This window comes from Rousettus aegyptiacus, unplaced genomic scaffold (assembly GCF_014176215.1).
Source record: "Rousettus aegyptiacus isolate mRouAeg1 unplaced genomic scaffold, mRouAeg1.p scaffold_m13_p_15, whole genome shotgun sequence".
Taxonomy (NCBI): domain Eukaryota; kingdom Metazoa; phylum Chordata; class Mammalia; order Chiroptera; family Pteropodidae; genus Rousettus; species Rousettus aegyptiacus.
In genome coordinates, this window is record NW_023416290.1 from 863,584 (window position 1) to 890,862 (window position 27,279).

The 27,279-nt window shown below is 41.4% G+C and overlaps 1 protein-coding gene across 1 annotated transcript in view; it reads right to left on the bottom strand.

The window, feature by feature from the left end:
* CNBD1 (cyclic nucleotide binding domain containing 1) overlaps positions 1–27,279 on the bottom strand; it is a 163,806-nt gene that overhangs the window by 45,606 nt on the left and 90,921 nt on the right. The window contains exon 12 of the mRNA XM_036232746.1: positions 16,270–16,337. Within this exon, the coding sequence (XP_036088639.1) occupies positions 16,270–16,337 (68 nt within the window). The remainder of the gene's footprint in view (positions 1–16,269; positions 16,338–27,279) is intronic.

The window sequence follows — 27,279 nt, forward strand, 5'->3', positions numbered from 1 at the left end:
AGGAAATGGAGGGGAACACTGAGGAAGCACCCCTACCTTACTTTTAGTTACTAAAAATACATATGTATATGTACAACGGAGAACAAGTTAATAGTGAAAAATAATCAACCAACACTATTACTATTTACAACTAGCTATTCGTTTCAGATCTTACATTTTGGCACCACTGTACATACAAGCAAAGAACGTCAATGGAAAACCTTAACACAGAAATCATTAGTTCCAGAGAAAAAAATCCTGGATGACTCGAAACACTTGAGATGTGCCTATGAGCCAAGCAAATTAGTTGATAAAGCGGTACATTGTACTCCTCGACACCGAAAAAAGAATGTGTTTTCCATTTGGTGCATCCTTTTACAATTTAGAAGGAATCATTTCCTATCTGGTCAACATGTTAATCTATTCTGCTAAAAACTAATTTGGGATAAACTCATAATTTTTAACATTCACTATATTTAGAATTAAATGTATACACATAAAACAATGATTATTACAAATAAATACATATAATAAATATGTATTACAAACATATACTATAGTCTATTTGACATAGTCTTATTATCAGAAATTTCCAAACTAGAATATCTGAATTTTTCTATTTTTTTTAATACCTTCATCTTGTTTTAATCCTTCCTGTGTTCTGTCCTTCTATCCCTCTCTCTCTCTCTTCCTCCCTCTTTCCCTTCCCAATTCTCCCATGATTCCTTCCTCTCATTCTTTTTCTTGTTTATACATCAAGGAACTATACAAAGCTTGATGTCACACTACTTGACACACTACAATTGGAATTTAAATTTAAAAACCAAGGCTTTCTTATGGTTTAGAATAATATGGAATACTGCTCATCTCTCTTTGTGCATATTACCTGCCAGGAGAATCCTGACCTGTGCTTACTATTGCCATCTCTCCAGACCACCTTGTCTTTGGTAAACACAAAGCATGTTGCCTGACATAATTAAAAAAAACTTTTGTGACTATTCTATTATTATCACATCTTTATTGCATATTTCAAGTGAAATTTAGCCTGGAAAGCATCTGAAGTCGATAACCCACTGCTTTCTTGAATTCATCTCCTACTTTAATTGTCATTTGATTGGGTTCCTGGGTTTTGCATTAATTACTTAATTAAGCAAATCACCGTGTAGTTCCCATTATGTGTCAGATGCCAAAAGACAGAATGGCGAATAAGATTATTTTGTCTGTGAGGAATTCTCTGGAAAGTTGCATTAAAAATGTGTATTTTTTGTCTTTAATAACACCAAGTTCAATAAAAATCATGCCTTATCTGACTACTATTAGAAAGGACCAGCTAAGGGGAATAATGAACTGCAATAATGTTTATCTCTTGCTCCTATCACACTCCGAGGGAGGTTGGTAAGGGAGGGATGGATGGTGGCCCTGCTCTGCAGTCACTCAGGGACCTGGGCCCTTTCCATGTAATGGCTGCTCTGCTGCAGAAGCCTCACGGTCCTTCGGATCCTCTGCATCAAGATGCAAACAAAGGAAGATATAGAATGAAGGATCGTGAGTGGGGGAATCGGACACTATAAAGAACTATGGAAGAGTAACCTAGGTATGTGTCCAGGAGAAAAGTGAAAAGGTGTCGGTCAACAACCAGACAGTCTCTGTCACAGCATTATTTCAAGTCTTTGTCAAGGGCAAGGATAGTTTATCTTTGATCACACAGAGGAAGAAGCATAAAAATAAATAAATTTTAATAAAGTCCATTGAAACTAAATGGCTTGTTTTTATAAAAACATAAATATAAGTCATTGAAAAATAATAAATTCTAATCAATATTGAATTTTAAGGTGACAAATTTGTTTTTTTCTTGGTGGTGATGACACAGTGTGATAGATTTATTCAGATTTTGTTATAAGGAGTTCTTCATATAAGGCAGTTCTATACAACATGCATTTTCTCCAATTCTTATTTAAATAACCCTTAAGTATTCATGCAATGTTAATGCTATTAGAAATAGAGGACTTACTAACTAATCTGCAGCTGAAGATATTGAAGACTCTACACTTAGGTTGCAGATGTTAGTTAACGCCTTTCTATGGAAAGCATTCCAATCACCCACTCAAGCTCTCAAACTTATAACCAAGTCTCGTCTCTGAAAATAACAAGGTGCCAGAGTAAGAGTAAGAAAATAGTAATTGCACATACGCTTTTTAAAATTTACAATAATCGTTTAGTGAAATTTAATCACAAAAGGATTTGATTCTTATAATCTAAACATAACTCACATGCCAAGAAAGCAGTAACACTGCCAAACAGATCAAAAAGCATAAACAAAATCAAACTGTATTGTACTGTCTTATAATTTTAGAAAGACTCTTTAAGAAGTCATTTAACATATGATGAATGAGAAAGAGATTAGCCAAGTACAACAAAATCTGTTGTCAGCAAAAGCAAAACACCGACGGGCGTGTGAAGAACTAATCTCACCTGTAACAAAGTCACAGTACTCTGGCCCTCACATTTGGATAGAAGCAACACTTAGAACAAGCTTATAGAATTTTGAAGACTGAACCTTAGACCTGACTATGCTAGCACCAGAGCCCTGGAATGCCCTCTGTGATTTTCTTGACATGTGGCTTCCCAATCTGAGCATGAACACTTCCAGTGGATGGGGGTTCACTATGCTCCATGGAGCAGAGCCATTGCTGGATATGTGGGTCCTTATAAAATGCTGTCTTACACTAACTTGATACAGTTTCTTATGACTTCCAACCACTGATCCTTATTCTGTGATATGAGATAATCCATTTACACATCCTATATACAAAATTTTTTTCAATCACGATGGCTATAACAAAATATATCTCTTCTCCACCAGAAGCATCTTTCTTTATATCAATTCTGTAAAATTTCCAGTTAAATTGTCAGCTTGCTATTCAGAATGCTTGTGCTATTCCTTACCGGAAGAACATGTCAGAAAAGCAGCAACATACTTGGCAATTAGGACTTAAATTTGAACATGAAAATATGCAGTAAAAATAGCATACTCCGATAATGAAATCTTTTAACTTCAGGCCTCTCCTGAAATTCCAAATAGACATTATGATATGTTCTTATTGTTACTTGTATTTATTCTTTTGAAAGAAGGGTGGTATTATTATCTAATGAAATTTCACATAGTAATGTCAATTTCTCAGGGAAAAAAATATATGTGAGGTACTAGAGCAAAATAGTTATTAGAGTTTAACTTACTGGAATTTTTATTGCAATAAATATTTTAAGCTTGTATAAACAGATATATCTTATTTTACCATAAAATTAGTCAAAGCAACTACAGAGGGAAAAGTCCCTGAGCTGGCTCGTCCCCAGAACTTTGCTTCCCTGAGAACTGTACTACTTAGCATTTGGTAATGTATGAAAAATTTAAAAAATAGTCCTGTAGCTTCTAAAAAGTACACTCTTTAATCCAGTAAATGGTTGCATTTATTTTGAAAGCCTAGCATTAGATTCCATCATTATTCATAACCCAGCATTTTGGACTAATATTCCACTGTTGTAAAGAAAAATAAATTAATTTGCTTCCGTTAGCTACCACGGAAATGAGAATGGAAGAAATGAGTACCAGTGAACTGGAAAAATAAAACAAAAAAGCTGTCAGTTTTTGCCATTCAATCTTATATAGCTACCGCCTATTAAGGAAATGTCAAGTGTACATTCCCACTCGGATCTATGTGCAGAGGAAAGCCTTCTCAAGCACGTAAATGTTCCCGCTTACTTTGTTCCTAATATCTCTCGTTTATGAGCCCCAGGCTGGAGTGCATAATTTTTAGATGGGGTAAATATCCAATGCAATATATCTCCAGTTGGACGCGGTCGGAAGAACCCAAGTGTTGAGAGCAGAACAGACCAGTAAGATATTATATAAGATAGAAAACACATGGTGTCTGCTAAATAGATGTTAGATATAAAAAGAACACCTTTCTTACAGAAGGAGTACTTGCTTGGGAGACCAGCCAGTTAGTGAATACACTAAGCGGCCTCTTCGGATGTTTCTTCACACTCAGGGGAGCGGTGGGGCTGACTTCAGCATGGACCTCAGGGTAAAGTTAAGGAATCCACATCTGAAGGTTGAGTGGGGCGCCTCAGTTCGGAAGGAGCCAGAGTGGAGAGCCTGGCTGCACCAGGTGCGAACTCGGTGGTGTCCTCCTGGGCTCAGGGCAGAGTCCCCGCTGGGCTGAAGACAGGCGCCCCACAGCCAGCGGGCTCATCACGCAGACAGACAAAGGTCAGAAGCCGCGAAATAGACGGACCCTAACAGACACATCTGATACTGTGTCACATTCTTAGAAATTAAAAACATAACTAGTTTTTTTAAATTTAATATATCAGATGAATAGTAAAATGATAGAACTGATGATTCACTCTGGTAAGCTTTAAGCTCGAACAGGGGTTTTATCTTAACGCATTAAAAAGTACAGAGACATCAAAACAAAAAGAATGACACTAAAGTCAGGAAAATAAAGACAAGTCCAGGACTTCAGGGCCATCTCTCGTGGGCCAGAGGGATCACGGGTTGGAGCTTCTACGTGTGGACGTTCATGGTGGGACGCCACACTAGGGCCACGGCCACGGCCACGGCCACGGCCACGGCGGCCTGTCTGAGCTCCCCCACCCCCGCCCGCTCCGCTCCGGCCACACTGGCCTCCTCTGGCCCGCCGCCGCGGTGACCGCGTTCCCAGGCCAGATCAGAGTCGGGCCTCCACCGTGTCCACTGCCCGTGTCGGGCCGGCGCCTGGAAAACGGACGTTTGGCTCGCGCCCTCGGTCCCTGCAGGTCTCTGCACAGGGGTCCGGGGCCCCGAAGGCCTCCCGCACGCCGCTCTGTAAACAGCGCCCCACAGCCCAGGACGCGCCTGCTCTGCCGCGCGCATCCCCGCAGGCGGATCGCGGTCTGAGCCCTCGCTTCCCGGTTCGCCGTGCGACTCCTTCACCAGGCCGCAGGCGCTGGCTGTCGTGCCACCCGCTCTGTCCCCTGCGCTGAGAGCACTGATCGGAACGTAGCGGGCACTGAGCAAATGTTTGCTGAACGAGTGAATAAGTGAATAAATGAATGGCAGGCAAGAAAGAAATCTCCCTAAACGTCACAAAGAGCGAGGTGCTCAGAACAAGGAGCGCAGTTGTCATCGGAAGGAAGGACACACATTTATGAATAGTTTTGTGAAAATAATGACCACAAGCATAAAGAAGAGTGAAAACATAAAATTAAGAGAGAAAAAAAAAAAAAAAACACCGGGGAGAAATGCGGTGGCTTCGGACCACGGATCCCCAGCGACGAGCCGCGAGGCAGCTCAACCACCGAGAACGCTGTTATTTACCGAACCAAACTGGCACTCGGACGTGAGCCGAAAACGAGGCATTCGGGCGCACCGAAGCATACAAATATAAGAAATCTAAAAAAAAAAATCCAAGTGAGAAAAAGGCATATTGAAAGACCTAAGAAAGAAGAAATTTAGAGCTAAACATAAATATTATCAATCATTGGAAATACGGCTTTGAAGCCATATTTCCAAATGAGGAAATTATTGATAATAGCAACAGGTTTTCAGAAATTATTAAAACCTTTGCACTAATTTTCTGGATGAATTAAAAAAGAACATTAGGTGACATGGAGGGCAGAGCCGCGTATTAGCAGGTTTTATCCACGTCGGGTCCGCTTGTTTTCCCAAGGCCATTGTGCATTGGAAAACACGCTGGATCTGGATCACTGAGCGATAAGCTCACTGCGACTCCTTCTGCAGCAATGTTTTAGTTCGTGAAAAGAGGATGAAATAACAGGAGACGGGATGGACCTCAGTTTTCATTCGCTTTTTTCTGTATATTTCATCCTTGAGACATATTAGTCAAGATTTTGGAAAAAGTAACTGGCATCTCTAGTCAAGAGTACTACAGACAATGCATAAAGCAGACATTTTTCAACTCCAAGTTATTTTTCTTAAAAATATACTTTGAAGGACCTTGATTAAACAGTTGTTGAAATGTATTCAGTCATATATGCTACTTATTTTCTTTCTTTACTGAAATATAAATGCATCTTACTATAAAGCTTTCAAAAGTATTAAAACATTTGAAACAAAAATAAAAACCCGTCTTCTTGCCCCTACAGACACACCTCCCACCTGACAGGTGACCGGTGACAGACGCAAACAATGACAAGTTCTAAAAACGTGCAAGTTGGGATTCTGATAAAGAGGACAGAAGTCCGTAAAGGTGTGCTATCAAATAAAATACTCCTAAGGACGGATTTCCAATGCTAATTCTTACAAGAACAGGTATTATCAGAACATGGACCTTCTTATTCTTTGTTATATGGAACGGACATGTAAATGTTACTTGAATGAGGATACTCACTATACTTGCAAGAGTTTCCTGGTTTATGCTTTGCTAATTCTAAATAAAACACCAGTTAACTTTTAAAATATAAAAACAGCATCCTAACATTGACGGCAATCAGTCTCCACTTATAAAATAGGACAGCTGGCCTAGGCGGACTCCTGTGTCCCCCTCATGCTAACCTCAACAGCAATCAGAGACAGAGGGAGGAAGACACGGTCACACCTGAACAGCGCGTGGCGCAGTAGAAGGGAGAGGTCATTTTAAATGACAGGTGAGTGAAACCGAACAACATGCCAGGGCCAGAGGCAGCACAGAGCAGGTGGGCAGCAGCGGGAAGGCTTCAGACAGGACGCTTCCCAGGACAGGATTTGAAAGGTGACCTTCCTCACGAGGCTGATAAGACGAGAATGCAAGCACCTGCTCCACAGGGCACAGAGGTGTGAAATAAGATGGGGCATTCGGGACTTGCGGCATCAGCAGAGCATAAAGAGCGAACAGGAGAGGGCCCTGACGTCAGCAGGGCCGGACGGTGGGTAGGCTCGTAGTAGTTACTTCATTCGCTGCGGGTGCGAAGGAAAGTGATTTTGACTTAGGAGGGAGTTTAGAGGTTGTGTTATCCAAATCCACCCATGGCTTTCTGCATCATTTGCAGTCACTGGATGGATGTGGCCAGTGAGAAACGTTACAGGTCCTTAGCATCTGTCACTGCTGGAAAGGCCCTGAGAGCAGAGGCCACAGGTCCGGGGTGCACACAGTTAAGTGAGGAAGACAGTGGGCTTGGAGAAAGGGTCCTTAAGAATTATATCAGGTTGGCTGAATCACAGAGGAAATCATTAGCCAGTGTGATTTGTCCCAGATGGCCTGATCATTGTGTGCGTTTCAATCCTTACACTAACCTACTGAAATATTAATTCAGTGCATATTTTCATTTTCAATCAGTTAAAGCAATATATTTATGTACCTTATGCAAGACATCACACGGAGTGTTGCTGTGGAGTTTCTGAAATAAAATATATATATATATCGCCCTAACTTGAAAAATGTATAATCTTTTTTGGGGGTGCAATATTAAGTAATGCAAGAGATAAGACAGTATGAGGTGTCTGCTGGATTCAATAAAACAAAATTGTGCCACATTTAAAGGAAAATGTGGGTCGATTGTTGCGTACACTTTCCAAGGGGTGGGATATTAACATAAGAGATGGTATCGCTAGAATGGGTGACTCAAGACACACACTCAGTGGGCAGGAATGTGGGCACTGGAGCCACAGAGCGGGGTTCGAGTCCAGCCACGAGCCTGAGGAGCCAGATGATTTGGGGAAACTTATCTGACTTCCTTGTACTTCAATTTCTGTATCAGGAAAACAGAGGTAACAGCAGCAGCTACGCCGCAGAATTGTCGTGAGGATTTAAGGACGAACGTAGCGCGTCCGGTGAGCGCCATGGGCCGGGCGCTACACGTCCTCGTCCATGCGGGAACCTGGGGCACGGTGTTTAAACTGAGGCGCGAGAGCGTGGCCCTTTGGGGAGTTCCACACGTCCGTATCTGCATCTGCCCGTGCACATCGTCGGAAGCGCTCTATCTCCATTTTTTTTTTCACTATCTTATTGTCTAATATATAACTATTTTGAAGCTTAGTTCCTTCCCCCGCAAACCTTCGGCATTTTTGGAAATGGATGACCCCTCTGCTGGGGACTGGATAGGACATAAACAACAGGAAAAACTACCAACAGGTTGTGTACACACCCAGGCAGATTCCTTTCAGTTTTTCACTGTTGTTGCTCTGGATTTCAGTGTTATTCATTATGGCTCCGCCGCCTCTTCTCCTAAGCCGTAGACCACATCGCCGTCAAAGTCACGGCTTCAAAGGAAGGGCTGTGCCCCCCATTCTCCGCCACGACGCAGTGATGCCCAATGCTCTCTAGCTTAGGATAAATGTGTCCTGATTATTTTGTGGTTGGTGTTACTGTAATAAGAATACTGTACCAGAATCCTGCATCGGAAAATAGAGAATTTGGTAACATGCCTTTGGCTGCAAAGTATAAGCCGGCTGTCATGCTTTACGAACACTGCGGCCTTCACAGCGCCTCTGTGCGCCCCGCCTAAGCGACACTGAGACAGTCCAGATGTGACAGATGCAGAAATCCTGCTGAGCTAATCTTTATCCTGGAGGAAATCCCAGAATATTCTGGCCCGAGAGAGGTGAAAGAAAGCACTCAGAGTGACATCACGTACAGCTCTAAGTCCGGAAGCAATACTGAATAGCTTGCTTTGTTTATTCGCCTTTGAGATCTTTAAGACAACACCCATTGTGAAATGCCACAGGGCATATGTGTTATGAAAAACAAACAAAATGCTAAAAGCCAAAAGTCTTTTTTAATTAACATATCAATTACGAAAAGCTCAACTGAACAGATGTCCCTTGCTGTGTGCCCAGAAGTCCAATGAACTGGAGTTCCTCAGGTCAAGAGAAAAAAAAATAGTGCAACAGACTAAAGGCTTTGGGACTCTTAACAGAAGTCTTGTTGATGTTACCCTTTGTGACTGACTGTACATAGGTACAGACACCCCTCCAAAAACTATCAAAGGCCAGCATCACGTGGAGGTTAAACGTTACATCTGAATTCTATCACTGAGGAATTACCCTTTATTCCCTCATTTCAATGTACATGTATAGAAGTCAAGGAATTAAGTAGACCTGGGTCATGCAACCGATATCCGGCCTACCGACACTCATATCCCCAAACTACTGTCCACATAAGTGATTTCTGTGAACCGTAGACTGTATACTTTGCCAACTAAAAGTCTCAGTGGACTTCTAGCAATAGTGGGAGAAGACCTGGCTATGTAAAAATCAAATCGCTTGCAAAATATTACACCAAACTGTCACTCAGACTCATCTACTGCAGAGACCCATCGCATTCCCTCCATTTCAAACTTGTGTTTTCCCTCCCATATTAACAATCCACATGGTGCTCAAAGTTTAGACCATCTTACCACTTCCTGCCACCTACCAGCTGGAAAATCCTGTTTGTCATTAGGGCTCTGATCAAAGGCTTTGTCCATAGTTTCTACCACGGAGTCGGCTGTCCTCTCCTGTCCCACTGTTCTCGGGAAGAATGCATTCCAAACCTACTACAGTGGCTCAAAGATGGTAGGACCGATGATATTCAAAATCTGCGGGTAGGCTGCCCAACTTACTGGTATAGTCGACAAACAGGATTTGAGAAGATTAATATTTTAAAATTTCAGATCTAAAGTAGAAAAGACTGAAAATAAAAGCATGTCTCCTCAACTGCCATAAAACGAACCAACTTAGGTACTTATCTCAGTGACATTTAACTCTTGTAAGAAAAGGACTATAACTTTAATCATCATATCCCTCTTGTTGGGAACACTTTTTTTTTTATAAAATGTTTGTAAAATGGATAGATCCAGGGAGGAGAAGATGCTTTTGCTAGAACCCCAAGCCCAGGCTTTGAGAGAAGACCCTAGAAGTCTTTACACTCTAGGATAAGTGCAACCTGAAAATAGACTAGTCATGATTAAATCAACCTAATCTTCCATAATCTTTCCGCTAACTAGAAAAATATTATTTTCTGCTAACTAGAAAAATATTATTTTCTCTGGAGGAAAATAATATCATTCAGAGCCTCTATAATTTTGCCAAACTGTTTTTCAAAGAGGTTGTATCATAATTCATTCCCATCAACAATATATGAGAGTTCCAGTAATTTCACATCCTAGCCAACTCTTAGTATTGTCAGTCTTTATAACTTATTACATGTGTAGTGATGTTTCATTAAAGTTTTATTATTTATTATTCTGAGGACTGATTACGTTGAGCGATTTTTCGTGTGTTTTTTGACTATTCGTATATTGTGAAGTGTTTGTTCAAAACTTTGACTGTAGTATAATTAGTCTTTCTTTTTTCTCCTTCATAAGAGATGTTTTTATATTCTAGATAAAAGTTCTTTATCACATATATATTTTTCAAATATGTTTGCCTAGTATGTGGTTTATTTTTTTATCTTATCAATCATGTCTTTTTTATAACAGTTCTCATATATAATTTGCATACAATAAAATTTACACAAAGTATACAGTTGAGTTTTTTCATAGATTCAGAGTTATACAACCATCATCTAATTTTAGAACAGCAGTAATTTTTTAATTTTATAGTTTATCAATTTTCTTTATATAGTTAATGTTTTCTGTCTTCTGTATAATAATTCTTTGTCTACTCCAAGGTTGCAAAGGTTTTCTCCATTTTCTTCTGAAATTTTTAGTTTGGACATTCTTTAGTTGAACTGTGTATATGGGGGGGGGTAAAGGACAAGGTTTCTAATTTTTCATACGATTATCCATTACTTCCAGCATAATGTGTTGACTTTGCCGACCATGCATGCATGGGTCTAACTCCACACTGGACATTCTGTCCCCCTGATTCATGTCTATCCTTAGGTCAGTGCAGCTCTATAGCATGCCTGGAAATCTGGTGCCTCAGTTTCTAAATTGTGCTCATCTATTTTAAAGGGTTTCATATATTTCTAAAGTGGTTCATACTTTGCATTTCCATAAACATTTGATAATCAATTTGTTAATTTCTAGAGAAAAGCATGCTGAGATTTGTATTGCAATCATGTTTAACTATAGCTCGAATGGGCACCGATTACCATGGTGACAGTGTCGAGTCTTTTGATGCACGAACATGACATATCTCTACATTCAGTTAAGTCTTCTTCTGTTTTCCTCAATAATTATTTTTAGCTTTCAGTGTACTTAAATATATCATGGTTTCGATAGTATTTTATTTGATTTATTTTCCTCAGTTTTTTAGACATATAATTGACAAGACTGTAAATATTTAAAGTTTACAACATGATGATTTGATATGTGTAAGCATGATGAAATGATTACCACAATCAAATCCATTAACACAACACATCCATCATCTCACATACTTTTTTTTCCTTGGTGAGTAGATGCCAAAATATTTAAATAAAGAATTGCTGTATTTAATTTAGTATTATAACAAAATAATACCAAGTTGATTGTTGGTTTTATTACTGTAGGACATTAACTGAATATGTGAAATGCATTAGTATCTTATCTTAAAAGAATAAAGACAAATTTTAATGTGTTCTCAATACAGGCAGAAAAAATATTCAGGAAAATTCAATACTAGTTATAAAAATCCCTAGCACATCAGAATTGTAGGGGATTTCCTTGATCTGTCAAAATATATATACATATATAAACATGTTTACATGCTTAAACATGTTAAAATGGTGAAATATTGAAACATCTACTAAATATTGTACTAGAATGTGCCAGTCAGTGTAATGAGTCAGGAAATACATTTTTAATGTAAGGATTAAAAGATTAAGTACATATGTAATTAACCATAGGTGGCATGATTTTATTCACCAAAATTATGTATGGATTTTTATACCGTGTGTGTTTCTGTCGTTTTAATCCTATTGAGAATGATCCCATTTTTATTTAAGGAGGCAACAGACCTGGTTAGGCTCAGGCTGCAGGTCACAACACACTTTCGTGGGCCGAGGCTCCACTCGCAGCTAAATGTTCAAAGACTTTGAAATGCTCTTCAGCTCTGTCCCCCTACGGCCAGCCCGGTGGTGGCCACTCTGCCCGCTCAGCTTCCAAAGTGCTTTCCAGCGCGGATCGGGGGCGGAGCGACGCACGCACCTGCCACTCGGCTTGGGTTTCTCTGGGAACTCGGCGCGCGCACGTGACCTCTCGCGTCCCCTTCTCTCCCGCGCCCGCGCGTCCCTGCGGTTCGCCTTGCCGTCTCCTGGGGCAGGGGGCGCCGTTCTGCTGTGCATTCCGAGTCCGTGCTCGCCCGCAGGGTCGGCCGACACAAGCCGCCAGGGGCAACGGACGGTGAGCTGCCGCCGGTCTGGTGCGACTCGCGAAGCCTGTCCTCGTCCCCGGCCTGCCTGCCGCTGTGCCCCGACCGGGTGCTCGGTGGCGCCCTGTGTCCGTCCACTGCCGTCGCTTCGCCGCGAGAGGGACCCCGCGGGGTTCGCAGCACACACCACTCGGAAAGCCCCCCCCCGAGCCCCTCTCGCACACGCGTACACTTAGGATCGTTACACGGTTTAAACGCGAATCGCGTGAATTTCAAACAGCTAAATATGTATACCTAATTTGAACAAAACCTGAATAGATGAAAGGCTTCAGATTTTTGTTAATTAAGACTTCTAAATATGAAAAACCATTACTCTTCCAAGGTATGAATACAAGAGCCACAAGGAGTTCTATTCCTAAGTAGCAAATCATAACTTTCCTTAGACTCGAAGCCGTTAGTGCTAAAGAGAAATGCGTGGCCGTTAGAAGAGCGTCGCACACGAGAAAAGACGAGCCTTGAATTAAGTCGGTGTGGGAAAAATAGAACACGCCACATCAATGTACGCCTAATAAATAAGCAATCGACCTGTCCCACGACGACTGCCGTTTCCCACTAGGCAGGGCTAAGACGGCTGTGGGGACCCCTGGCGCCCCCAGCTCCCTGGGGGTGTCACGTGCACGGAGCGCGGCTCTGGAAAACTTCCGTCGTGCACACTGCACCGTGCACACATGATGACTGCGGGGCACGACAGGCGAAGCCTAACGACAGTAACCGCACGTCGAACGCCCAGCACAAGGCCACCGACGGGCACTCGCTCTACACCTCGCGTGTTTCAGGGGCGACGACGGATCGCGCACCGGACACGTGGGGCGCGCAATGCCGACAGCGCCACCGCGCGGCCAGCAGCCCGACGCTCCCGTCTTGGTTCGAAAATGGAACTCCCGTTAACATGACAGAGAACCTCAAATGCCTTGTATTGTTTTTAAATTATTTACGCAAAATAAAATGTTGTTCCAATAAGGGAAATGCTTTTAGAAAACTGGAAAACCTGGTTTCGAAAGCGGAAATCATTGCCATGTTCTCAAATTTGCTTTATATTCTTTTTCTTCTGAAAAATTACAAACAGAAAGATTTCTCAAAAATAATTATGCATGAAAAGAAAAGCACATTAAATCAAGAGTAACTTTAAAGACAATAACATTTGTTCTAATTAGAAGCAGGGCAATTTTCTTATTGCAACATAATGTTTGCTTTTTGCTTCTTGCTTTTTACTTTTTAAACTTTATTTTCATAGATGGTTTGGTAGGAATATAAAATAAGGCAGTCACGCTAGATCCTTTAAAATTCCTTTGTGTTTACAGTTATTATTTCTATTTCTTTTAAAGAGTACGTTGGTTTAAACCAAAATTTAAAAATCAAGTATTATATGGTATGGATGATCCACAGTAACCATAATTTAGGGCTGAAAATGTAATAGGATAAATTAACCGTGTCAAATAATTAATCAAATTAAATGTCAGCTTATTGAGTCTATTTAGAAGATATCTAAAAGGAAAGATTGTGTTTCATCAATTTAGTTAAAAATATTTTCTGAATTATATTAATATTATCACTATTCTGCTAATTCTCTTGTATCATACATTAATTCATTAAGCAAACAAACAAAAACTTTCCCTAAAATTCTCCGGTAATAGTCCTGGTCATTTTTATACATTGCTTTAGTATATTCTTATTTGAACCATGAATAAAATAATATAGTGGTATGTATACCAGACATATAAAATGATGTGATTCTGATAATAGGGATTAAAGGTGTAGTGATTTAAATTAGGTGGTTGCCACTAGGTGAAATGGTTAATCTGAACTTATTTATTTTATTCTCCTGGTATATCTTAAAAAGGTTTTCTTACAAAAGCACAAGCAACACTACAAATAAAACCGTCAAGACAGAGTGAGAAGACCGGCACTGAGGGAAGCGAGGGCAGTAAAGGCGGCGCCGTCGGCGGCGGGACCAGCGTGCCTAGAGCTCTGCGAACGTCCCTGTCCGTCCGCTAGGGAGGGGACGCAGACTCAGCCCAAAGCTCTGGAGCAGTCCACGCAAAGAAGCATCAGTGGTTCGTTTAATGGGTCACAGTGTCCTTGAAATGAAAACAAGGTACTCATTCAGGAAAAGAAGTATTCCTGGGGCTATAAGCAGAAAAAACATTTCTCATGTGTCTTAATAAAAAGAATATTAGAAATTACACCCACTTCTTACATTCTTACAGTTTAGCACGGTCAGAAGTGCTCTCACTTTTCTAGTAATGCCACCCTCGAGTTAGGCTGTGCTGTGACGCTGGACATTAAGTCAGCAAAGCCAGAGCAATCTAATTTGGATGGACACGGGTATTAAACAGCGTGGCTTAGCCCAGCAGTCTGCTGCAGTGTCTAAGGCAGCGGGTTTCCTATTTCCCATCGTGGCAGGAGCTGTCCTGTGTCTACTCGTGAGTGCTCACGTGTACATATGGGCACACAGATAAGAAAAAAAGATCCAATACCCCTTTCAGAAAAATGTTAATAATCTATTATTTTGGGCTCCATTTTTATATATTGTGGCATAATAGGTAGAATTTTGAAATTCGTTTGTTTGAAAAGACAGTTTGAAAACTTATAGATATGCGCAAAGGTTGGCCAAAATAATTGCTTAGGACATTCTCAATCACTGAGTGAGAATAAGTGACAGTTACTTCTATCTTATCCTTCCTGAAAGCTTTTTGTCATATTACCATTTTGTTTTTCAACAAAACCAATTGCTCTAAGAGTTAGTGGAACTAAAATAGTGTTACCATAATCTTTTGAAAGGTAATGGTGATGATGAGGGCCACATATACCTGAACAGACTACCTGGATTGGGCTAAGGGTATCTAAAGAGTAGTGTGGCTTTTATTTTAGGACCAAACAATAAAGTTCTAAAAATATGTGTTTGGGGAATGATGCCAGGTAAATTCCTACCATAAGAAACAAGAAAAGTCTCAAATAAACAACCTAACTTTATACCTCAAGGAACTAGAAAAAAAAGTCCAAAGTTAGTAGAAGGAAGGAAATAACAAAGACTGGAGTTATAATAAATGAAATAGAGACTTAAAAGACAATAAAAAAGATCACTAAAACTAAAAGCTCATTTTTTGAAAAGATCAACAGTATTGACAAAGCTTTAGCTAGACCAAGAAAGAGAACGCAAATAAATAAAATCAAAAGTGAAAGAGGATATGTTACAACTGATGCCACAGAATTGCGAAGGATCATTATAGACAACTATGAACAGTTAAATGCCAAAAAATTCGACAACCTAGAAAAAATGGATACATTTCCAGAAACATGCAATCTACCGAGATTGAATCATGATGAAATAGAAAATCTGAACAGACCAATTACTAGCAAGGAGATTGATTAGTAATTATACACCTCATGAGGAACAAAGGTCCAAGATCAAACAGCTTCACTGGTGAATTCTACCATTTATGTTCAAAGAAGAACTAATACTAATCCTTCTAAAACTCTTCCAAAAAATAGAAGAGTAGGAAACACTTCCAAACACATTTTACAAGGCTAGTATTAGCCAATAACAAAACCAGGCAAGAATGCTACGAAAAAAAAAAAAAGAAAGAAAATAACAAGCTAATGAACATAGAGCCAAAAATCCTCAATGGAATACTAACAAACCGAATTCAACAGTGCATTGAAAGATCATACACCATAATCAAGTTAGTTCGCTCCAGGAATGCAAGGATGGTTCGACACCCATAAATCAGTCAGTGTGATATAGCACATTAACAAAGTGAAGTATAAAAATCACAAGATCACCTTCATCATTGCAGCTCTGTGAAAGTTTCTGTATCCTGTTATAAATCATATTACCGAAAAATTGTCATGAATAATATTAAAACACATAAGTAGGTGGGTAGATTACTGTAAGAACTTTTAGAAATATCTTATTCCATTATTTTCTAGAGAGTGGATAATAGTGATATTTCTTGTAACTTGAATATTTTACTTACATCTGTGAGATGGCCAAAAGTTGGTTTAGCTGTTTGGAGCATAAGTTTCTGGGTAACTGGATCTAATCCTAGAAGAAAACCAAAGACAATAATAGGAATCTCATCAACAGTAATAAAAAAAAGGAGTTGCTAATCTTATCTTTATCAATATTTTGATATAAAAGATGGAATTGGATTTCTCCTAAAAAAATTGATTCATTGATACTTCATTCAAAATTCACAAAGACACCCAAATCACCACACAGAATTTTATTATGAATCATTTAATCTAATTTGTACAAGCCTCACTTCATAGTCAGAAATTGGAAATTGTTTAGTACTTACCATGTGGCAGACATTATTGGCTACCTGCCCCAAAGCCATTCAGTACCTTACCCCTGGCAGAACCATTTTCCACAACAGAGTTTAAAAAAATAGATATTTGCTTCTTTTTCAGGACCCTCTGTTCCCAAGGCATAAGCATGTTACCAAACCTTGAGCAGGTGTAATTTACCTTCCAAATGGCACATCCGAGAATAAAAGGGAAGTATTTAGAGTTCTGCTTGGCCAGTGGAGCACACCAGACACTGGACGGATGGGGGCTAAGAGGCCGTGTGCGGGGGGCTTCTGGGGAGAGCTGCACCCCCCGGACGGGCGAGCGCCCTCCGCGTGTGCACGGCTGCGCTGGCTCGCGGTGGCGGCAGCGTCCTGGCCGCGTGGGGAGACGAGCCTGAGGCCTGGAGTCAAACACGGAGGAGGAGGACAGCCGTGCGAGAAGACGGGAGGCCCAGAGTCTTTGCTGACCGTCCGGAATAATCTGCTGCCTCTTTACATAATAAACAACGTCATCCTTTTAATTAGCTCTCTTTTTTCACTAACACCGAAAGCATCCTAATGTTTATAAATACTAATATTTAATAAAATTTGGGAACATGGGTATTTCATGCACAACCCATTCAGTTATTAAGCTGTTCTATCCATTCTTCCTCTAGGCTTATGTAAACTCTTTTTTCTTCAATATTGGAGCATATGAAGAATCCATTAATATTTTTAAGGCAAAGATGTCAATTTCAAAACACACTACACGACATCAGTAAAACTACTAACCAATCTTATAGTCTACTTAAAATTACATTAATAAAATAACTTAATACCTTCAAAACTAATGAAAGTTGCTCTAAATAACAGAATTGAAAAATCAGTGTGGAGTAGTTCATAACTCAGTCTCATTTGACTATAATGATTAGAACACAGCCGAGCCAGCTAAAGCAAAAAAGATGTGTGCCCAGAAAGGACGCACAGAATCACGACGGCGGAATCTCACAGCAGGGCGCACGGAGGACGAAGCCTGACCTTCGGACGGGGGCCGGGGTGCTGGCTCTGCACGCCTGGGCGCGCGGGCCCTGTCACACCGCTGAGTCGCACGCCCTTCCACACCCACTCACGTCCTCCGCTGCCTCACTCCAAACGCAGGAAACCACCCGGGGCCCCAGCAGCTGTGAGAGTTTATTTACTGAGGAAAGGGAACCGGCTTGTCCAAACCTACAGATTTGTTTACGTTGGGTTAAGGAAGATGCAGGTTAAGGGGCTCTCTCTTCCGGGTCTGTGAATGGGTCCCAGTCAGGGCACTGCCAGGTACACGGGGGCCCAGGAAGCTCAAAGCGGCCCGTGCACCGTAAACTCCAGGCACCGCTGCAGACGAGCCTCAGTTATCTCAGGCCGCCCGCACGTGATTCCCACAAGGCCCGTGCTCTGGCAACAGTTTTACCAACGAGAAGCTGCCGCCTCGAGAAAATGTGAGCAAATGACACTGCCGGGATTTTAGCCAAGGTCTACCTCAATAAAAAGGAGAAAAGGCTAATTACCTCATTGTACGTGATAGGTGCGGTTTCTGCTATTGATTTTCATCAACACAAGGCAGAACCCAGGACTGTACGGCTCGTCCCTTGATGACAGGTGTGGCACGCATAGGAACGTCACTATCGTAACAGATGTTAGCAATAATACTCATGCTCTTCACGCCAACCTTAGATTACCCAAATCCTGAGGCTGTATTTAATTGATAACATAATATCAAGTAATTTATATCAGAGGAAGGAATACATAGCTATATTAAAATTTGGAAGCAGTTTAACTTTTAAACTGTATTTGAATAGCAAAAAAAAAAAAAAAATTGGTCCAGGAGCGAGTGGTCATTCAAGACGCAGATTTTATTTGAGATGGGGCTGCCTCTCTCCACCTCAAGTCATGGCCACAGACAAGAATTCAAAGCGAGAAGGTACCACCTCAGAATAACGGTCGGCTGACACACACACACAACTTTTCGCTCTCTTCCTAACAGTTTCAGGAAGGAAAGAGGCATGCTTTTGCAAAGGTGGGTGTAGAAAGACATGTGACTCCATTTTGGTGATTACAATAGCCATAAAAGAATTATTGTTTCCTTTCCTTTGTAGCTTCAGAGAGACCTCAGGAGGGACGGCTGAAAAGTAATGTCAGATTGATCTACAGGATGTGATTTAAAGGGCCCTGCTGTTAGCAAGCCTTCCTGAAGAAGGATGCCCCCGAAGACTTGACAGATTTTTATTACAGTGCTTACACGGAGCTCTAAAGCCTCAGTAATAGTTACAGAAATGGTACTGTATATGGGTTCATTGAACAAAAATTTGAAAAACTAAGAGTTTCTGAAGAATGATTACATGATGTTCTTCACTTATTCTAAAAATATGGTGAAATATATTGATACAACTTTAAATGTTAAACTAACCTTACATTTCTGAAATATGCCCAACGTGGTTGTGATAAATGGTCCCTTGTGTACATTTCTGGATTTGTTGTTCTTATTGTTACGATTTTGCATGTATGCTTCCTTATGAGACGGGCCGTAAGGTTTTTTCTGTAACGTCCTCATCGGCTGTTGGTATCAAGGCTCACTGAAGTTTAGGGCTGTTTCCCCAGTTCCTTAGAAGGGCTTCTGCAGGACTGACGTGTTTTCCCCGAACATTTGGCAGACTTCATGGATTACCAAACCACATGGGCCTTTGTGGGAAAGTTTTAAATTACGTGTTCGGCTTCTTTACCAGACCTGAAATGATTTACATTTTATGTTTGTTTTTGTGAAGATTATCTAAGGTTTGCTTTTCTAGGAGGCTGTCCATTTTATCTACACATTCAGACGTGCTGGACGTCGTGGTCCATCACAGCCTCTCGTGTGGGCGAAGGTCAGCATCAGTGACGGTCCCAATCTGTTCATACCTAAAAAGATGACGAGTCCCTGCTCCTCCCCCTCCCGTTGTGGTATGAATCACTCCGAAGCTCTCCCAACTTCATTACCCTTTTTCAGAGCCATCTTGTGATTCTGATGATCATAGCCACTGTATGTTTACTGTACATCGAATTGTTTTTATTACCCTTTCCTTCGAATTATTTTATTTAAATTGGTATTCTTTTTCTAATACATTAAAGCAGGTGACGAGTGCTTTGATTTCATCCCTTCTGTTTTTGCCATTTGTAGCTACTAAATTTTTCTCTCAGCATGATGATTGCCATTATAATCAACAAGTCTGGGGTGTAATTGGTATTTTCACCTCAATTAAGGTCAAAACTATTTTCCATTTCCATTGTGAGTTACTCTTAACCGTTGCTTTTGAGAAGTATGTGTCTTCATTTACAACCATATTGAACTTTTCTAGTTATCTATTTGTTTTATTCGTAGATTTGCATTCTGCGTGATTACAGCCTTTGAAATCTGGTGACGTGTGCCATATTCGAGCATAGGCTCATTTGTTATAAATATGTAACTTGACATATAGTTACATATTCTTACTGATTTTTTCATCAAGACAGGCTTTTCATATAATAAAATTAACCCCTTTCACTATTTAAAAGTGCGTAATTTGGTGTTTTGTAATATCTTCACGAAATTGGGCAGCCATCACTATCGTCTAATTCTGGAACATTTTCATCCCTGGAACAAATACGGCAGCGGCCACCCTCCGTCCTCACAGCACGAGGCTGCCTTCTGTCGCTACAAACTTGCCTCGTCCGGGTATTCCGTACAAACAGAATCCTGTGACACGCAGCTTCCTGGGTTTGGCTTTTTTGCTTTGTGGGATGTTTTCGCGGTTCATCACGTGGCAGCACAAATCGGCACCTGACTGCGGACGCTGAGGTGCTTCGTGACCTTCCAGGGAGTTCTCTGCAGAATGTACGTCTTCAGGAGAGAGACCTCATTCTTCTCTCCGCTCCCACGAACGAGGCCAGCGTGTGGGGTCCCGCCTGGGCCTCCTGGGGCCCCCTCGGCGGCGAGGCCGGGGTGGCAGTGCCAGCTGCTCTGAGGGCCCTCTGAGTGCTCACCTGCGACCTCCTGCCGGCCGTGGGGAAGGGGTCCCAGCTCAGGGCGCTCTCAGACAACCCCCAGAAATGACCTGTGACCTCGGAAGGCCCCATGAGGCACTGGCTCTCAGGCCGGTGACACGTGGGTCCTGGTCAGAACCAGGTGTTCTCGGACCTACCCCCGGACACGGTGCGGGGGCCGCTGACCGACAGGCTCTCGGAACCCCCTACAGCACCCCGGGGACGGCCACGCCCACGAGAACACTGATGCTATGACTTGAACTAAGCAGGTCAACGCGCCGCCCCCCGCGCCCGCATGGAGAGCGCCTCCCAGGCCGGGGGCACCCCCGCCTCGATGGGCTGGGAGCCCCGCGGGTGCCGTGCACTGGGCGGCCTGGCGGGGGCAGGCGGGGGGTGGTCAGATCTGCAGCGTCCAGGTGCCTAGGATGGAGTTCCCAGCACCCTGCAAGTCACGGAGGGGAATGAAGCCAGAAACGCTTGGTTTTATCGTCAGAAAGGTGGATTCTCCCTTCAAACACTCCGCAGCTTGCACAATGGGACCCAAAACTCAGAGTGCTGAATTACAGAAAATGCGGCTTTGATGAGAAAACACTTGTTTACTTTCATTGTTCTGTTACTTTTCTCACCATAAATTTTGAAATAAACTGAAAGTATAAAGAAAAATACGTAACAATGGTACCCGGCAATGTTTAGTTAATATTATTAGCATATGGCTAGAACCCCTGCTTCCTTACCCCCCCCATGTCCTTTCAAGCGCCCACTTCCAAGCGCTCATGTGGTAGACACATGACGGAGACAGGCGAAACAAAGCCAGACAGAAAAGCAGGAGAAATCTGGCTATTTGACAGATACGATAGTAACATAAATACTTACACCAGCAGTGGCCAAGCTGTTTAAGCTTCATCGGGTAAAATTCAAAGGGTATAACTAAATTAGAATTCAAAGTCCTTCAAGGAAATGAAAACGAATCATTTCAAAATGCAGCTACAGAAACTCAAAGCAGCAAGAAATGCACGTATGAAAACATGCTGCCTCCTCGGACACTACGCAGGTTCACTTTTTTCTTGGTAATGGTCCCACAGCAGTTTGGACTCGCGCACACTTGGAAAATAACTGTTTGAATGGGGACACGTCGATGGGTGTGTTTCAAAGCCTCAGAACACCGGCACGTCTAGATAAAGTCACCCCTGCACTAGGGACACGTCTAACGTGGTCTAACGTGGTCTAACGTTGGAGAAGCGGAATCCTAGCCATGCTGGTTAACCAGGGTTTCGTGCTGATTAAGTTTGCTTTCGTTAATTTTACACTTTGCTTTCATTAAAGATGGCACTTCATCCTAGTTTTAGTTTTTAGAGGAACACATACAAAATCACATGGTGTATCAGAGGAATTGGAATGTTATAAGAAAATGACATTATTAAAAAAACACACACACACACATAAATGTCATTTTCCCAGTTTGCCTAAATGGACACAATAAAAGGCAAGGGCGTCTCAATTTAAACTGGGAAAACTTAACAGGTTATTTAAATTTTTCCTGAATTTTTATTATTATAAACCTAAGATACTGAAGTCAGGTCTGATTATCAGAAAGGGCAACCCGGGGGTTTTGTGCCCCCAAAGTACTAATGACTGTTGACGTAACCCTCATGACATTTCATTCAGTTGCAATAATGAAACAAAGAGGAATGCCAAGTCTCAGCCATATGTTTTTTGAAAATCACTTACTGTTTAAATAATATCATTTAGGGCTCTATTTACTTCACGGTCACTCGTTAGTCTTTATGGAAAAATAATGTTTTTAATGTCATTAAGATAGCATTTGTCACAATGCTGCTATGGTTGTTTCAATGGAAAGAAATCATCTAATTCATAGGGAATATTTCATTCAGTACATGTAACTTAGTGGGAATTCAGAAAACAGCAATCACTGGATTATAATTATAAAAATGGATGTAAAAACATTTAAAAATAAAAAATATGCTTATGACAGAAAAAGGACAAAAATTTATCAATAAATGCTTATCAATAAAACCTCAATAAGTCTACTTCTGATAGGTGGCTTATTTCTTACTGTGTGTTTATTAATATATTTCCAAGGAACAGCTTTTAGCAACAGTGCAATGTTTGTGAGGATTTGTAGATGAGTTTTTTAAAATATATGTGTAAATGAAGTAAAGATATATTTAAAGATACATCTAGGCTAATCCTGCCTGAGCATAGCTCTCGAAGGAAAAGGAGTTGGTATTTTTAGTGAATCATGAGTTAAACATGGGGTTATAAGGAACCCTGTTACTTATTTATGCACTAAACATATTTAGCTTCAACCGTATGTCAGAAATAAAGGTAAATAAAGCATAGTCCTTGACCTTGGACAGCTATATATTCTAGTGCTAGAGACAGAGAAGTGGTTAACATAATTAAAATGGGACATGGCACGTCTACTATAGTTGGTACGATGGGGGCGGCGTGCTCTGGGAGGGGGCGCAGGCGCCTTGGGGAGCGGACTCTCCTGTAGTGGGTGCGATGGGGCCGGCGCATGCTCGGGGAGGGGGCGCAGGCGCCTCGGGGAGCGGACTCTCCCGCGTCAGCAGCAGGAAACGAAGGTCTGCTACTCGCTGCTGTTAGTCAGGTGCGCTCTCGAAGTTCAGGGTCAGCTTGGGGCCTTCCATTTCAAAATGGGAATAAACTAGGAAGACAGGTAGCAAGACAATGCCAACTAGAAACACATCCTTACAAGGAAAACTGAAAACGATGCTCCTTAGTTAAAGAAAGTTGTGACGTCAACTTTGTGACGTCATTTCTCCGGCTCCTTATAGAACGGGCCATGACTAACCTATCAACAACCCACTACATTTGGGGCATTGCTGTGGTTATAACGGACTAGCTCGTTTCAGACCAGAAATAACTAGAAAAACTTAAAAAATGTATCAAATCTCTAAGGGACTCAGAAAGTTACCGGGACAACCAAGATTTCAGGGGACAAAACCTCAGACAGAAAAGAAAATGCTGGAATGAAACTTATTGGTGCCATTTCTTCTTCCCTGGCATCTGCGGATTCCTGAGCAGGGCCCGGAGGCTGAGCGGGAGGCAGAGAGCGGTGTGTAAGGGTGTGTGTGAGGCTGGGGAGCTGTGCAGACCCTCCATGGTCCCTTAGGGCAGGGAGGGGCAGAAATGGAGCTGGGGCCCAGGAAGGAGCCCGGTTCAGACAGCAGATCCCGAAAGCCACGTTCAAGGTGGGAGGGCAAACCTGAAATAGACCAGCCCCCCAAAAGACACTGAAACCCAGCTTGAAATCTGCCTGGTCCCAGCACTGAGTTCAGCAGAGAAGCCCGAAATACGCAACGCCAACATCGCTAGAGGAAGACAACGTCCAGAGGTGGAAATTATCCCTAAAATATTTTTACACAATGATTAGGATTCGGTCATAAATTACAGGCTCTCAAAACACAAGCTCAATTCACACATACAACTAAAGAGACAAAAATAAAATGAAAAAATTTGAAAGTGTTTCAAAGGTGATCCAGATGATAATAGTATAATATAAGGACTTTATAACAACTATGATTTGTAGTTATATGAGAATATATTTTGGGACAGGGAATTTTAGTAAACAGCTAATATTTGCTAATAAAACACAAAAGGTATTTATAGAACTAAAAATAAAATAGCATCAATTAAGGACTTGATAGGTGAGATGATAAGATTAGACACACAGGATTAATGAATCCAAGATAACTCTGAAGAAAAGGCTCAGCTTGAAGCTGTGAGTAAGAGAGGTTAGAAAATATGGAGAAAAAAGTTAAGAAAATATCTAATATATGCCCAATTATGGTTCCATGAAGAAAGAAGACAATGAAATAGAAGCAATATTTGAAGAGGTAATTACCAAGAATTCAAACGACATACAAAAATTAATTTAAAGTATATTATAGAAACAAAGAGAAAGGTAATACAATAAAAATATATATCTAGAAGACAATGTAGGAAAACATCTTCATGAATTTCCTCGAAAGAACGCAAAAGACAGTGTCCGAATGGGGGGTGGGGGGGGGTAATGGGTTGGACTGCATTAAGAACTAACGAAACAGAGAAATGAAGACAAAATCCAAGCCCAAAAGGAGAGAATATTTACAATACATACATCTATCTGACTTCTGGATAGAATTTATGAAAAAAAATCTAGAAATCAGTAAAAATGCAGGCCGGCCAACAGTCAAATGAGCAGAAGGCCTGGATAGGCACTCCTTCCCGGGGGATACCCGGTCGCACGGGAGCGTATCCTGAGATCACTTACTGCTTGGCGAGGTGACGCACACCGAGAAGGCGACGACATCGCCACCTATTCGAGTTGCTGAAAAGAGAAAGAAAAGACCAGGAAGGGCAAGCGGGGAAAATCACGAGAATTCTCACAGGCCGTGAAAATGCGTGTGCATCGATTTCGAAACATCATCTTCCAGTGTTTGCTGAAGCTGAACTTATGCATAAAGTATGAGCCAGACATTTCATTCTGAGAAACAGGTCCCCTTGAAGGAAGCGCGGTAAGAGGCATTTACTAGAATGCAGGGAGGCTGATGGCGGTGTTTTTCATGATACACTGGAATTAGAAACAACATCGATATCCATTAACAATGGAATTGATAAGTATGTGGTGTATTCAGATAAAAAGATATTACACAGTACTGTAACAGAATGCTGACGTAAGCCATGATATGGATGGATCTTGCACACAGAATACTGAGTAAAGGAAGTCGCATACTAAACTGCACAGTGTTTCTTAGAAATAAGCATAAAAATGAGCAAAGGTTCTTCACGGACTTGCCAGGGAGGCTGGTGACTGACCTTGACGGTACAGACAGGTGTTGTCGGAACGTGGGAGAGGCCCAGCAAGGCCTTCCAGGCGTTTTAAAGTCTGATCTGCAGTTTAGCTCTCAGTCTGGGGCTATGTGCCATGGGCGGCCATGGAGATGCTACCAGTGGCATGGAAATCCATACATAAACCAAGTACCTCTGGTGATTGAATGTTTCATTCACGTGTGCTTTTTTTTTTTAATGCACTGGGAATTTATTTTCATTAATACAAAATCACTTAAATTGTTATTGAAATCACGGTAGCTTTCAATAGTTACCAATAATAATAACAGTATAGTTGTTTATGAAATATTTTCACATTAAAAATGTTTCCTATACATGAATAAAATATTGGAATGATCAGCTTAGATGATGTTCTTGAATACAGGTCATTAAATGAATGGTTTTCTAAATTCCCTCTTGATTGCATGATTATCTAAAAGAAGATACTTTTAGAATGATACAAGAAGTCAAAGTAATGTCGGCCATTTGGTGAATCCTAAAAGGAAAACTCTGCTTCGGGGTCCACAGAGAGAGGGAGAGTAAGATGCACATTTCAGGAGTCTCAGCTTGTCATGGGATGATGCATCTCCTGAACACCCGTTAAGTGTTATCAGTTAACAGATGTTTGGCGTTTACCAGATCTAAAGTTTTCACTGGTGAAACAGATATCGATGATTCTAATATTCCTAATGTGAATCACAACAGAACCCGAGATAGTTCCAGATCCTCTGAAACAGTGACCTGGGAGTCTTGGCCCCAGAATATGGACGATAGCCTTTCCTCATGCTATTAATATTGTCAGCCATGTTTCATGCCAAATAATGGTACAGCCCAGGGACGGAGTTTTCAGGAGACGCGCGGCATCTGAGAACTGCTTAGGATGTCTTTCCTGCTTCACTCCTCCTCCTATGTGCCCGTGTTTCAGAACAAACTTGCATCTTTTCTCACTGAGGTCCTTCCCAAAATCAACCTTTAAGAAAACTGGAGACCTTGCCTTGGACAACAATAAACCATAGGCGAATTATTGCTACATATATGCCATATATATTGGAAACGTTGTAACAAAATCAAAGGACATGGTTGCATCCCATGAGCTCAGCATACTTCATTTAGGAATATTACTCTAAGAAATCCTCTTACCTAATCATCTCTTTGTAAATAAGACTAACCATAACAATCCCTACTACTTGCCAAGCACATTACATTATTTCTAATCTACAAAATTATACTTTGTAGTAAAAGTAATTGCCATATTATCCATTAAAAATGAGGGCTTACATAGGTTAAAAACTTGCTTTAAGAAATCACGTAGCTTCTGAGTGTGAGGTTGGATCTGCACTCAAATCTCTCAGCCCTGAGCTGCATTTATTTTATTATACCTACTCCCCCTTCCCTTTGCAACAATCACTGAGTATATCAAGTTCTCCAGGAACTTTAGACAGAACCATTTGTTTACTTTCTAAATAAATGAGAATGATTTATTGTTCCCTCAACCCAGCACCGATATGTGTGATGGGAATTTTATGACTCATAAATTCCTTCCTGCCGTGTCCCAGATATAACTCAGGCTGGTTCTGACCCAAGCCACTGGCACAGGGAGCAGGTGCAGCCCCAGACCAGACGACACCGAAACGAAGCGAAGATGCCACTTCAGATGCGGCGCCATCACGGAAGCCTCTGGAAAGCGATTAGGTGGACGGGATGACCAGTCAGCAGCCAGCGAGGGATCTGGACAGCTAACCCGGCGGCCAACACGCTGCAAAGGCATCGGCAGCTCCACCAGGCCCAAACACACACACAGGTAAATGCAAACCTACCCCAGAC